The sequence below is a fragment of the Pogona vitticeps genome, chromosome 1 (genome assembly GCF_051106095.1).
Source record: "Pogona vitticeps strain Pit_001003342236 chromosome 1, PviZW2.1, whole genome shotgun sequence".
Taxonomy (NCBI): domain Eukaryota; kingdom Metazoa; phylum Chordata; class Lepidosauria; order Squamata; family Agamidae; genus Pogona; species Pogona vitticeps.
Window position 1 is genome coordinate 267,839,806 of NC_135783.1, and position 14,150 is coordinate 267,853,955.

Genomic DNA, 14,150 nt, shown 5'->3' on the forward strand with positions numbered 1-14,150 from the left:
TCTACGTGGGGCTACCTTTGAGACTGATGCGGAAGCTACAAATGGTGCAAAATGTGCCAGCCAGACTTCTCAGTGGAGTGAGGAAATACCAACATATCACTCCCATTCTGGCCGCTTTGCACTGGTTGCCCGTTGGCTTACGCGTCAACTTCAAAGTTCTAATTATTACATACAAAGCCCCAAATGGTTTAGGACCTTGATACTTGGCAGAGTGCCGCCTCCCACCTAGATCTACCTTCACCACTCGATCTAGTCAAGAGGGGCGATTGAGGGCTGAGGGAGGTCCAGAAAGAAAAAAACAAGACATCAGGTCTTCTTGGAAGTGGCCCCTTCTCTTTGGAACAAACTCCCCTCCGAGATCCGTTTGGGATCCCTTGCTGGGCATCTTTAAAAAACAACTTAAGACCTGGTTATCCCTCCAGGCACTACTTTATTCTTTCATCCCATCTTGAGTTATTGTTAACATTGTATATTGTTGATAAATTATTATATATTAACTTTTTATTTTGTCTGTTGTGAGCCGCTCAGAGTAGACAATGTCTAGATGGGCAGCATGCATGCATGCATAAATAAATAAATAAATAAATAAATAAATAAATGCCGTTGTTCAAACAAGGTTTGTATAACTTGCCATGGCCTGTGCAATCGAGATGCACTCTGGTTCCCTATCAATTAGCCATGACAAGTAAAACAAATTTCATATGAGCACCAATAGGATTTGAGCCAATGTTTCTCTCTCTCTCTCTCTCTCTCTCTCTCACACACACACACACACACACACACACACACACACACACCAGATCTGCCAGATCATTTTCAGGTTTTGAAATAAGATCAATACAGCTACTGAGAAAATTACAATTTTATATCTTCATCCATTACTCTTCCTATCAATCTAAACTACTGATATACTAATTAATTATGATAGTTAATAATCATGAATTCCTTTTACATATATTAGTACAAAAGATCGTCGTAAAGCGGATTTGTCATAACGGGGGCAATCGTAAAGCAAGGCATCACTGTATGAGTTATTTAGTCTTATAACACTTATAATTATAGTGAGAGTAGCTAAATTTGTAGATAGTATATGGTTTTTGGCTGCTGGATAGCTGAGTGAATTAGATATATGGCTGTAGAGCAATAGGTTTGGAGCTCAGTTCTCCACTGTGTATCCCAGAAAAGCCAGGCCATGCAGCACAATCTCAGAATGTCCCCAGAAAAAGGGAACAGTAAACCACTTCTGAGTACTGTATACCTAGAAAATCCTGCAAAAGGTTGCTATTTGCGCTAATCCTGCAAAAAGTCAGAATTTACTGGATGGCACACAATTAGTATTATTATACAATTTTAAGTACAATTATTTCAACTAAAAAGGAGGAAACTTGATCAAGGAAGAAGCTGCTAAGCATCTTCAAAAGCAATATCAATTTCTGATCAGAAAAGTGTATTTATCATGAAGGTAAGAATCTCATTAAAAAGAACCATCCAAGGCTTAGATCAGGAGTGCACAATCTTCCTGTCACAAGGACCACAATCTGATATTGGCTGTGAGCTGCACATATGTATGTGCATGCATGCACAAACAGAAACCAATGAAATAAAGTCAACAGAGCTGGGAGAGAATTTTGCATCTTCCACCCCAAAGTAATTTAAGAAACCACAGAAGTTCATGCCCACAGCTCAATTGACCAGGTAGACTGCAGAGAGAATGGTTGGGATCCAACTGGTTTTGAGAACTATACACGGAGTGACTAAAAGCCACAAGTTACACACCCCAGCTTACATATTTCTATTCTGAATTGGTAATGCCTTCACTCGATTAGCATCTTCCAATTTCTGACACCTCTCCAAAATTCTATACATTTTTATATTGCAGTAAAACCTTTGCCCAGAAAGTCTACCGTCAATAAAAATCACATTAAGAGAAAGTCATGGAATTACATGTGACTAGTGCTTAAAATTGTTTCATATCAATTACTATGTAACTTTGTGAGGAGAACTCCATAAACTAAGCTCTTTACATAAATTTTCCACCTAGCTTTTAGTGGATTTAAGCCACATCTGTATGACCTTGCATTTTCAGGGCCTAATAGTGAGGTCTGTATTATTCATCCGAATTACAGATAAAGCCACCCACAAAAATGCTTTCACTCCTCCCATACATGAATCAATCCTAAGATTAAATGTGACAGGAAGTAAGTGCTCGTGCTGCACAGGATTCTGTCTTTATACCATATGAAGGAATCAGCAAGATTGTTGTTGTTTAGTCCTTTAGTCATGTCCAACTCTTCGTGATCCCATGGACCAGAGCACGCCAGGCCCTCCTGCCTTCCACTGCCTCCTGGAGTTGGGTCAAATTCATGTTGGTGGCTTCGATGACACTGTCAAACCATCTCATCCTCTGTTGTCCCCTTCTCCTCCTGCCTTCACACTTTCCTAACATCAGGGTCTTTTCCAGGGAGTCTTCTCATGAGATGGCCAAAGTATTGGAGCCTCAGCTTCAGGATCTGTCCTTCCAGTGAGCACTCAGGGTTGATTTCCTTTAGAATGGATAGGTTTGTTCACCCTGCAGTCCAGGGGACTCTCAAGAGTCTCCTCCAGCACCACAAATCAAAAGCATCAATTCTTCGGCGGTCAGCTTTCTTTGTGGTCCAGCTCTCGCTTCCGTACGTTACTACAGGAAAAACCATAGCTTTGACTATGCGGATTTTTGTGGGCAAGGTGATGTCTCTGCTTTTTAAGATGCTGTTGAGGTTTGTCATCACTTTCTTCCCAAGCAGCAGGTGTCTTTTAATTTTGTGGCTGCTGTCACCATCTGCAGTGATCATGGAGCCAAGAAAGTAAAATCTGTCACTGCCTCCATATCTTCCCATTCAATTTCCCAGGAGGTGATGGGACCAGTGGCCATGATCTTAGTTTTTTTGATGTTGACCTTGAGACCGTTTTTTGCACTCTCCTCTTTCACCCTCATTACAAGGTTCTTTAATTCCTCCTCAATTTCTGCCATCAGAGCAGCATCATCTACATATCTGAGGTTGTTGATATTTCTTCCAGCAATCTTAATTCCGACTTGGGATTCCTCCACTCCGGCCTTTCACATGATGTATTCTGCATATAAGTTAAATAGGCAGGGGGACAATATACAGCCTTGCCATACTCCTTTTCCAATTTTGAACCAATCAGTGATTCCAAGAAAAACCCCTCCGCACACTATCTTGAAAAATCTGAAAAACTCCTGGTTTTGTCACAAGCAAATTAAGTCCTAACAAGCAGTACTACGCTACAAGTTCTGAAGAGATGCTTTAAAATCAATTAAATCATATATAGAAGACCAAAAAAAGGGCAGAGGAGGAAAAATGTGAGAGATTAGTTACCTGGGCCAAGAAGACATTCCTTCTTATTTCAGAGATCAAGTGTGAAGTCATGCCCACATAACTTTTTTTCCTCTCAAAATAAGAACACTTTAGGATCACTGATGTCCCAAGCCCCTCTTAAATTCACCTGTCTTTAGGCCAGGAAGGAAACAGATTCACAACCTCAAATCTTAGATGGAGAACTTTCTCAGTTTGGCAGACTACAAATTACAGATCAACATATGACATATCAAGAGACACTGCACACAATTCAACTATGTTTTAAGAAGGTGATTACTGCACCATTTTAACTGGTGGATATTTCCCACAAGAGGAAACACAGAACTCTGGTTACTTCTCAAGCATTTACTTCTTCACAGCTCCTCTCAATATTAAGCAACAAGCGGAGGCGGTGACACAATCTAGAAGTTACAAAAGTTACCGTATTTTTCGCTCCATAAGACGCACCTTTCCATAAGACGCACCAATTTTTTAGGAGAAGAAAACCGGAAAATATAATCTGTTTTCTTCGCTCCATAAGACGCACAGACTTTCCACCCCCCTGTTTTGTGGGAAAAAAGTGTGTCTTATGGTGCGAAAAATATGGTATGTGTCCTTTTCTGTAACGTAACTGATGAGTGGTCACACAAAACTAGCCAGGATAAATGTACCACATATACTACTTAAAATAGTTTTTTTAAAAGATGGGAGAAATGTCCTATGCATTCTGAAAAGCCAGACAAAATTAAGTAAGAGAGGCAAAGGTGGGATGGGGTAGAAGAGTCTGCCTAAATAATTCAATAATGTGTCAGAGTAAGAAGACGGTTGGTTCTTCACTGTATTGTGATTATCATTATGGACCATCTCTCATGGCTATTAAGCAGCTTTTCCCAGTTATATTCCTAATCTACAAGCTGCTTATTATAAAGAGCAGATGTTAGTAAAAGAAAAATATATCCAACTAGAATAGTTAGCAAGAACATAGCAAAATACATGCTATACATTTCAAGTAAGGAAAACATAATTCCATGAAACAGCAAGTGAAGTTTTTGCATCTAGTTCTAGACATAAGGTACTAGCAGAGAAAACTACTTCTCATCTGCACCTCCCATAATCCTCCAACCTGCTACTAAGGTTGGCTCTGGATCATATGTAGAGGGGAATCATAGCAAACATTTATTTCACAAACTATTAATACAACAACAGGTTAAATGGGAAAATGATGTCAAAACAATAGGCAAAATCCTGTTGCATAAATTTATGCCAGTTTATTTATTAAATAGATTGGGCATCAGAAATATTTAAATTAAAGAAAATCTTCTGTCCATCCTTTTAGTTTCCAAGGCTCCCTTTTCGCCCTGGTGAAGTCTTTGGGAGCCTCAGGACATCTGAGTCATGGTTAATAACAAAAAATAACAATTAAAAAAATTAAAATTTCCTTTCAGATCACGACCAGCAGGACCGAGGCCACCAGCGATCTAGGAGCAATTTTTCCACTGTTAAAGGCTCCCTCTACCATCACAAGGTTTCCAAAGGGTTTCTCAGGGCAAAAGGGAACTCTAGGAGCCTCAGAATCGGAAAGGGTGGAGTACAAAGCTTTCCAACAGTTTAATTAAATATTTCTGCTGTCCAATCTGAGTTACATTGGTGTTCATTTGGATGAACAGGATTTTGCCCTAAAATGCAAAATGAAACATGAAGCTTATTCAAGAGTACCTCTACTACTCTCCTGAGACTATATTTCATATGGCTAAATCTTCAAACTACAGTGGTGCCTCGCTTAACGAGTGCCCCGTTTAATGAAAAAATCGCATAGTGATGGCTTTGTTGCCATCGCTTTTGCGATCGCACAACGATCTTGCCTATGGGGAAAAATCGCTTTGCAATTTTTCCCCATAGGCACCATTTTCCCCCAGCTGAGCGGCGGGAGCTTTGAAGCCCCGCTGCTCAGCTGGGGGAAAATGTCGGCAGTGGGCTGCGGCCTCGGAAGGACCCCGAAGCCACCGTCCCCTGCCGACAATTCCCTTCCGAGCTCCGGGGACAGGCTGGGGGGTGAATCGGGAAGCTTGAAGCCTCTCCGCGCTGCTTACCCAGGCCGTTCCCGGGCTTCCAGAAGTCCGAGAACAGCCTGGGTAGGCGGCGCGGGGAGGCTACCGGCATCGGAGACAGGCTGGGGGGTGGACCGGGGAGCTTGAAGCCTCTCCGCGCCGCCTACCCCGGCCGTTCCCGGACTTCCAGAAGTCCGGGAACAGCCTGGGTAAGCAGCGCGGAGAGGCTTCAAGCTCCCTGGTCCACCCCCCAGCCTGTCTCCGATGCTTGAAGCCTCCCCACGCCGCCTACCCAGGCTGTTCTCGGACACCTAGGTGTCCGAGAACGGGCTGGGTAGGCGGCGCAAGGAGGCTTTAAGCGGCAGGGACAGGCTGGGGGGTGGACCGGGGAGCTTGAAGCCTCTCCGCGCTGCTTACCCAGGCTGTTCCCGGACTTCTGGAAGTCCGGGAACGGCCGGGGTAGGCGGCGCTGAGAGGCTTCAAGCTCCCCGGTCCACCCCCCAGCCTGTCTCCGATGCCGGTAGCCTCCCCGCGCCGCCTACCCAGGCTGTTCTCGGACACCTAGGTGTCCGAGAACGGGCTGGGTAGGCAGCGCAAGGAGGCTTTAAGCGGCGGGGACAGGCTGGGGGGGTGAATCGGGAAGCTTGAAGCCTCCCCGCGCTGCTTACCCAGGCCGTTCCCGGACTTCCAGAAGTCCGGGAACGGCCGGGGTAGGCGGCGCGGAGAGGCTTCAAGCTCCCCGGTCCACCCCCCCAGCCTGTCTCCGCCGCTTAAAGGGTAACCGGTGGGTGGTGGGATCCAAGCCCAGGATGCCTGAAAGGCATCCCAATCCCACCACCCTCCCCCCACGGCTTGGATCCGAGCCGCGGTGGCTACCTCAGCCATGGCCGGACTCTAGGGAGTCCAGCCATGGCTGAGGTAGCCGCCGTGGGTCAGATCCAAGCCACGGGGGGAGAGAGAAAACCGGATAATCCGTTCCAATTGGAACGGATTAACCGGTTTTCAATGCATTCCTATGGGAAATGGTGCTTCACATAACGATGTTTTCACATAACGTTTTTTTTTCTGGAACCAATTAACATCGTTATGCGAGGCACCACTGTATCTTCCTTTGCCAAATACCTATATTATTTCAAAGAATCACTTTCATTTGTCTTTTCCCACTTGCCCATTTGAATTCTGAGGCATATCACAACACTGTCTTGTCAGACAAGCATTGCTTCTGAATACAAGCATTCCATCTTTCTCCAAAGTCACCATCATGGTCAACTGAAAACACACAAGTAGTAGTACAGCCATATGTTAGGTTATACAGCAATGCACTATGAATGTCCAGTTCTCTTCAGCCATATGGAGATGAATAAAAAAATCAACTTCATTTCTAATGATTCCAGACAATCATTTCCGTTTTCAAAGTTAGAAGAAGAGAATTGAAAAAAAGTTTTAAAAACTAGTATACATGGTACTTTGGTCACAAAGTAACAGAAGAACAGAGAGAGTGCGCAAGTACTCTCTTTAAAGGAGCGCTCATGGCTTTGAGGAACGAATGAGCATATGCAACCACAATATGCCAAAGGAGGTCCTAGTCTGAGACGCTGGGTGCTATCCAGTGTTGCACGTAAGAAAGAACTGCCTGTCACCTTCTACAATGCCCTTCTAAAACCTCTTATGTGGACAATGGGTCTCTCAAGAAAGGCCTAAAATGTAAAGCATGAGGAAGAACTACAATTGGGGAAAATTCAACAGAGGCAGCTCCAAGAGAGCTTGCTCCTCCTTCTCAGCTTAATTTCTTGAGGTTCTGTGGCCAATAAAACAGGCACAGAGGGCTGCAGTGGGGAGAATTATGGTAGAAATTCCTCCTTTGGGAACACCTCTGCTCTTGCACAGGACCAGATGTCATCTTTTGTTCTTAATATCTCTCAGGTTGAGAACAGGTTCAGTTTCAGAGTGCTGAGTTGGTATTTTTTACAGAGCAGATTATACATACTGTGCATACCCTGGGGAAGTATTGCATTACGTGCATTGGTTTGTCCTAAGCACAAGACACAACCACCTACTACATATACACAATAATGGGATGGTCATCTTCCATCATTGCACTTCTCATTTTTGGAAAGCCACTTTTCATTAAATGTGAATGAATAAAAGGCAATCCTTATTAAGAAGCCAAAATGAATACAGTACCAATCAAATCTATACGCAAGACTGTCCTTAAAATATTTATGTACAAGGTTATTCAGACTAAAATTAATGTTAACAGTTCCCAATGCATTCACTTTTTTCTTAAATTCCCAAAGTCTAAACAAAAGGACATGTTAATGAGTTACTATGTCTCTCAATACCTTATTTCAATAAAAATAAATTTTCATGTAAAACTCTTATTTGTTTTAAAAAAAATTAAACTACAAATATATTCTTTGCTAATCAAGCATTTCAATGTTATGTCTGGCAGCTAGGGAGGAAAAAAGCATTTTCAATTATTTAAACGACCCATAAAATTAAAATGCCGTACCTTCACTTTGTTTACTCAACTATCAAGTTTGCTAAGGCATATCAGATCTAAATTAAGATATGGAAACAGCAGGGTTTTTTAATTTTATCCCTGGAAAACCCACATCCCTGTTTATGCATTACATGCTCTAAGACACGTACATCTGTCTATATGGGACACAAATCTTTAGGTCTAAGAAACCCTAAGCCGTTATCACGCAAAGCTGCCACTGTAAAGCCTTCCTGAAATTGTTTCTATGTCACAGCCTCTCTAAACTACTCATATCTGCTGCCAGCAACATGGACTGTTGCCATCACACTTTTACTCAACTATCTTGTTGAATAAAAGAACAGAATCTACATGTAAGCCCACTACACGTGTAACACCTCCATGCAGTGGGCTCATACATGGTTTAATCTCAGTTCCAAAATAATGCAAACTTCTTCCCCCCAAAATTCAATTATGTTATACATAAAATATGCATTTAATTTCCCAATATTTACAACTACTCTAACTGGCGCTCTTCATGGGGGGGATCATTTATCTATTACATGTGAAACAAAACGTTCAAGTTAATAATAAAGGGCAATAATTTTCTAAATGATACACTATATACAAGAAAGTAAAAAAAGCAGAAAAGCAACATCAGTCAAAATTTGAAATACAAGCAGCATGATGCATTTTTACATTGTCAATATATGTAATGAATGAACAATGATAAAACTCACATTTTAGCCAACTTTTTAATAAAATGTCAATGCTTTCAAAGAAACATTACCCAAACAGTTTCATTTTTCTAACAAAGTGATTAGAGCATATTTCAAGTTATGGTTGCTACATCTCCAAGAATTTAGTCTACAAATCTTTCAAACAATAAAAAAGAATTTTCTGTCATGGATCAAATAATCTATCAGTCAACCGAATTTCAAAAACAGGCACTTTGAAAAAGCTGCATTCAGCTACATTTAAAACTTCCAGGTTTGTTAAATTAATCAAGAGAAATGCAACTTAAAGACTCAACAATAACATTTCTGTTTATATTTCTGCCTTTTCTTCAAGTACAGAATTATATACACACACATCCCTACATGCAAGCATGCACACACACACCTCTTTGTCATACCAGACATTGAAAGAGCAGGCTATACAAAGGACAGTTCATCTCTTCTGCATATTCCAGCCCCCACATACTGGTGCTCAGCTTAATGGATTATTAATGGTTACGCACCTGCTTTTAGCGTAGAAGAAAGAAGGAACACAAAAACATGGGGATAATATTGAGACCAAAATACAAAGGAAATCTGCTCCTTTCCAGGTGGCAGGTTTGGAAGCCAGCTCAGCATCCTTTGGCATTACTTGCTAAGTTCAGCATATTTGCTATTTCCACCCTTCTCTCAATACACCACACCATTATTAACCTGCCTCACTTTCCAGCATCCTCTTCTCTTTCCCTCAAGGGTAACAATCCTGTTATAGCTACTCAGTCCATTAAGTGCTCAGAGACGCAAGCCCCCTAGATATTAATTCAATTCATTCTCTTGCAGCCACTGACTCAGCCGTGCACAGTGCAGTTCTGACGTCTGACCTCGCAGCCTCCTGTAAGCTGAATTCATGCTTACTGTTTCCTTATCTCTAAGCAGCCATTGGCTGGCACATTTGATAGACAGTGTAAGCAACGTGTAAGACAGGAGTTGCTTGGTATACTGCCAAATGCCATCTGTGAAGCTATTTCTAGTCCTGCCAGCTTGTCAGGTTTCAATAAACTAACAAAATATCGGGAAAGGTTCTTTTCTATCACATATATTTCATGGATGCTTTTACAGCCATTCAGAGTAGTACAACATCTCAAAGGGATTGATAAGAGATTTCACGGCCTCTATGGATAGCAGCAGTTCACATTTAAATATTTGAATAAAAAGTAATAATCAAAAAAAGCCAATAGACATCTGATCAAAATGCTGCAAAGAAAGACAGTCACAATAATCTCAGGTTAGGAAACAACATGATCAAAACAAGGAAGAGACATTGTAAGTATTCTAAGCACAGCATTTCTTTCACATTTGCTAATGTTTCTTAGCTATACTATCACAAACCAGGATCTAGGTCACTGATTTGAGGGAACAAGTCATGAAAACAGAGTAAGTACAACATTCATTGCTTCTGGTCTAATTACAGCAAGTAGACTGCAGTCAGAGAATTAATACACCCTCGTTAGTTACGTGGCATCGAATAGGAATTGACTTATAGTGATCCTAATAGGGCTTTCAAGGTAAGTGAGATATTTAAGGACTAGCTTTACCAGTTTCACTCTCCCAGTGAATTTCCATGACTAAGTGGGGATTTAATTCTGGTTTCCAGAGTCCTATTCCATAACTCTACCAACTACATGCATTCTACGTGATATTTCTCTCAAAACTGATACATGAGTCCATGTTTTTTACATGCCATCTTGTTTCTGACCTACATATATTACTGCAGACAAAACTCTGCTCACAACCAGGTAGCCAGCTTGACGTTCACTCAGCCCTCCATCCTTCTGAGAGTAGTAAATTGTGTACCCAACTTGCTGGGAGGGGCAATGTGTAGCCTGCATAATTAAAACTGTAAACCACTCAGAGAGTACTTAAAATTGCTTTAATGGCATGATATATAAGTAGCACACTTTGTTTTTTATATATAAGAGGCTCACTGAAAAATTACAAACTGTATCACACAGCTTCCACAAGCATTGTCCACCTCTCTTACTCAGAACTTTTGGACACAGAACAATAATTTGAAGAGAAAGAAAGAGGCCAGAACTAAGAAGATGGATATATACTTTGCAAGGAAAAAAACGTTTGGTTCATGGAATCCCCCAATGTCTCTGGGAAACACTGCTGCTTAAAGCCCTGGAAAGCTACTGCTAGTCAATGTTAGCAATACTAAATAGACAATACTAGAAAAATGATACTGATGCTCTGACTTGATAAAAGTGTGACTCCATATCTTAGTTTGATTAAGGAACCTCTGTGCAAACATTTACATAGAAAATAACAGCAAATTACTCACATGAAAAAAATAAAAAATTACAGACATTTTGCAATGCACTGTGATGAAAAAAGTAAACCTCACTTCTGTAAGTGAGAAATTTTACACAAAAGGTGCCACAATGTTTCTGGCATCTTTTTTAAAAATTTTTATTTTGTGGCGCTGTGGAGGGACGTGGTGGCGCTGTGGAGGGACGTGGTGGCGCTGTGGGCTAAACCGCAGAAGCCTGTGCTGCAGGGTCAGAAGACCAGCAGTCGTAAGTTCGAATCCACGCGATGGAATGAGCACCCGTCGCTTGTCCCAGCTCCCGCCAACCTAGCGGTTCGAAAGCATGCAAATTCGAGTAGATAAATAGGTACCATCTCAGTGGGAAGGTAAACAGCGTTCCGTGTCTAAATCATACTGGCCATGTGACCACGGAAAGATTGTCTTCGGACAAAAAACGCTGGCTCTATGGCTTGAAGAGCGCCGCCCCCTAGAGTCGGACACGACTGGACAAAAATTGTCAAGGGGAACCTTTACCTTTACCTTTTGCTCTGATGTGCAAATTCAGTTTTCAGACAAGGAGCTGTGATAGTATGGCCAAGCATATCAAACAAAAAACATTATAAAAACAAAAAACAAGAGACAAAAATGCTGCAGCACTTAAAGACTAACTGCTACATTTCAATGTAAACTTTTGTGGATCAAATCATTTCCTCTGACAGCACTGAGGACTTGATCCACAAATGCCTACATTAAAATACAGCATTTAGTCTTTAAGGTACCAAAATGCTTCTGTCTCTTATTTCTCTGTTTTCATTTTGTTTTTTGTCCGACGTGCAAATTTATATTTTTGTAAAGCTGGCATAACTAAGGGGGAACGATCATAAACAGCTTCAAGATGTATTATATCACAGAAGCCTCATGATTCAATGGTTAAATTGTTGTACTGCAGCCAAAACTCTGCTCATGACCCGGGGGGGGAGGGGTTCCAATCCCAGGTAGCCAGCTCAAGACTGACTCAGCCTTCCATCCTTCCAAGGTCGGTAAAATGATTACCTAGCTCGTGAGCGGGGGGGGGGGGGAGGGAGAATATGCAGTCTATGTAATTAATTTATAAACCGTCCAGAGATTGTTTTAAGCACTATGGGGCAGTATATAAGCAGCACACATTTGTATGTTAGTCAACATACAATGCAATTAAAACTACTGAGATGACAGGAATGTACAAGGTACATTTCAAAGAAAAAAAAGTGATAATATCTTCAAACTGCAGTAAGTGTCAGTTTCTAGACTGAAAAGAATTCTCCAGAATATAATCCACTGACGGAAGAGCTCTCCATTGATATGATCGGATCTTACAGACTGTAAAGCAGAGTACAGTGTCTGTGGGACCTCTGAAATCAGCTTTAACATGAGTGATAATGTCCTGTATGTCTAATCCTGCGAGGAGCAGTTGTTGAGAAACACTTTTAATCCAACTCTCAACATTAGACGGTGGGTTCATGTAAAAGGCTCAAGAGCTTCAGCATCATTTCATCCTCACTCCTGTTTTCCATTATCATGCAAAGTCCTGGCCCCCTCAGAATCTCTAATATCCAACTAGGTTTTTTTCTTAAAAAAAAAAAGCAATAAGTGAGAGGAAGAGAAAGTTCTACTGCGGAAGCTAAAAACTTCTCATGAAATACTGTATACCACCGAATTTTCAGATACTTTAAAAAACAACAAGCAAATCAGTAACATTCCACTCTTCCAAATATTTATGAAACATCTCAAAAACTAATATTCAGTGCTATATTAGTATAATACAACTCAACTGTCTTTGTAACTTGTAATAAATCATGAAATAATTTTTGCCACAAATAGTTCTTTACTGTTCAATCTTTTACAACAAAAAGATTTATTAACAAGCAGACTTGATGCCCTAGTATGTTGCTTTTCAGAATCTTCAATGTGACCTAGCATAGACAAGGCCAGTGATCTTATGTGTCAAGCCATCAGAGGTCTGATCTAGGTCAGCCCACTTCTCTACACTTAATTAACACAGAGGTCACTCTGTTGACAGCATCCGTAGCAATAATAATAATATTATTATAATAATCTTAAAACAGCAGAGCTGGAAGGGACCCTATGGATCATCAAGTCCAGCCCCTATCAGGGAGGCACAGTGGAGAATCCAACTCTCAACCTCAGGCTCTGCAGCCAGAGACCTAAACCACTGAGCTATCCAAACTTTGGTTTTGACAAATAGAGTCTGGTCTTGGATATTAGGTAAATAATTGAGTTTGATGGCCAAATTAAAATTTGATGAATGAAAATTATTAATTGGCAAATGGGATGGCAACTGGAATAAAAAGGCTAGAGCAACCGCTTCCAGTGAGAATACAAATTCCCTGATGACTGATCACAGTCCAGCCCTAGACATGGGTTGCTCTCTCTAGTCAGCTTTATGCCACGGTTATGAGCTGCTTTGTGGACTATAATTCATGTTAGCCATAGTAAGTGCCACTGCAGATGTCATTTTAAAGCATAGGAAATAGTCATAATGACAAGCCAGGAAACAGGAGTAAAATTCACATGGATGAAGAATGAAGTGGAATGCAGCATTCGAGCTAAGCAGATTTTCAACAAAATCTTCTTCAATGGCAAAATTTTTCAAAAGATAAATGTGCTTAAAAGAGTATTTAGGTTAACATTTGTTCCAAACCAAAATGTTTTACAAGTACACTTTAAAGAATAAGGATTTGTAACTCTTGCAGAGGCCCCAATTGATTTTTTCCCAGAAAGAAAATTTTCCAACTGGAGAGCAGACTCCAAAAACATGCCTATGTGTCATTCTAATCCTAGAGGATGAAAAGAAAGTTCTAGCTAACGGTCACTACTACAGATGTGTGGAAGCCCATGCATGACTCATTGTGTCTATATAACGTGCATACCGATGAGGCCCATCCATCCACCCTTTGCCCTCAAACCCAATCCTTATCCATATTCATAATAATAGTCTTATGTTTCTGGTTTTCTGTGAATATCCCATTCCTGCAAACAAGGGAAATGCAAACAACAAAAACAGTCACAGAGTAAATTATGCAGGAAGAACAGAAGGGTTTCTGAACAGGGCTGCGGCAGCTACAAAACTAAGCAATCTGTTTTAATCTGCTCTTTTTTTTTTTTAACAGCTACCAGGAAAAGAACCCAGCTTCTCCAGCAGTTATCAGGAAGAGAGTAAGTAAAGAACTTTAAAAAGGC

General features: G+C 41.0%; 1 protein-coding gene across 9 annotated transcripts in view; it reads right to left on the reverse strand.

Moving 5' to 3' along the window:
- BTBD10 (BTB domain containing 10) overlaps positions 1 to 14,150 on the reverse strand; it is a 45,876-nt gene that overhangs the window by 17,260 nt on the left and 14,466 nt on the right. Inside the window, exon 1 of one of the 9 annotated variants that reach the window (XM_072985778.2) lies at positions 9,124 to 11,098. The exons of the other annotated variants lie outside the window; for them this stretch is intronic. Within the exon in view, the coding sequence (XP_072841879.1) occupies positions 9,124 to 9,248 (125 nt within the window). The 5' untranslated portion in view covers positions 9,249 to 11,098. Of the gene's footprint in view, positions 1 to 9,123; positions 11,099 to 14,150 lie in introns of those variants that run through there. 9 annotated transcript variants of the gene reach the window in all.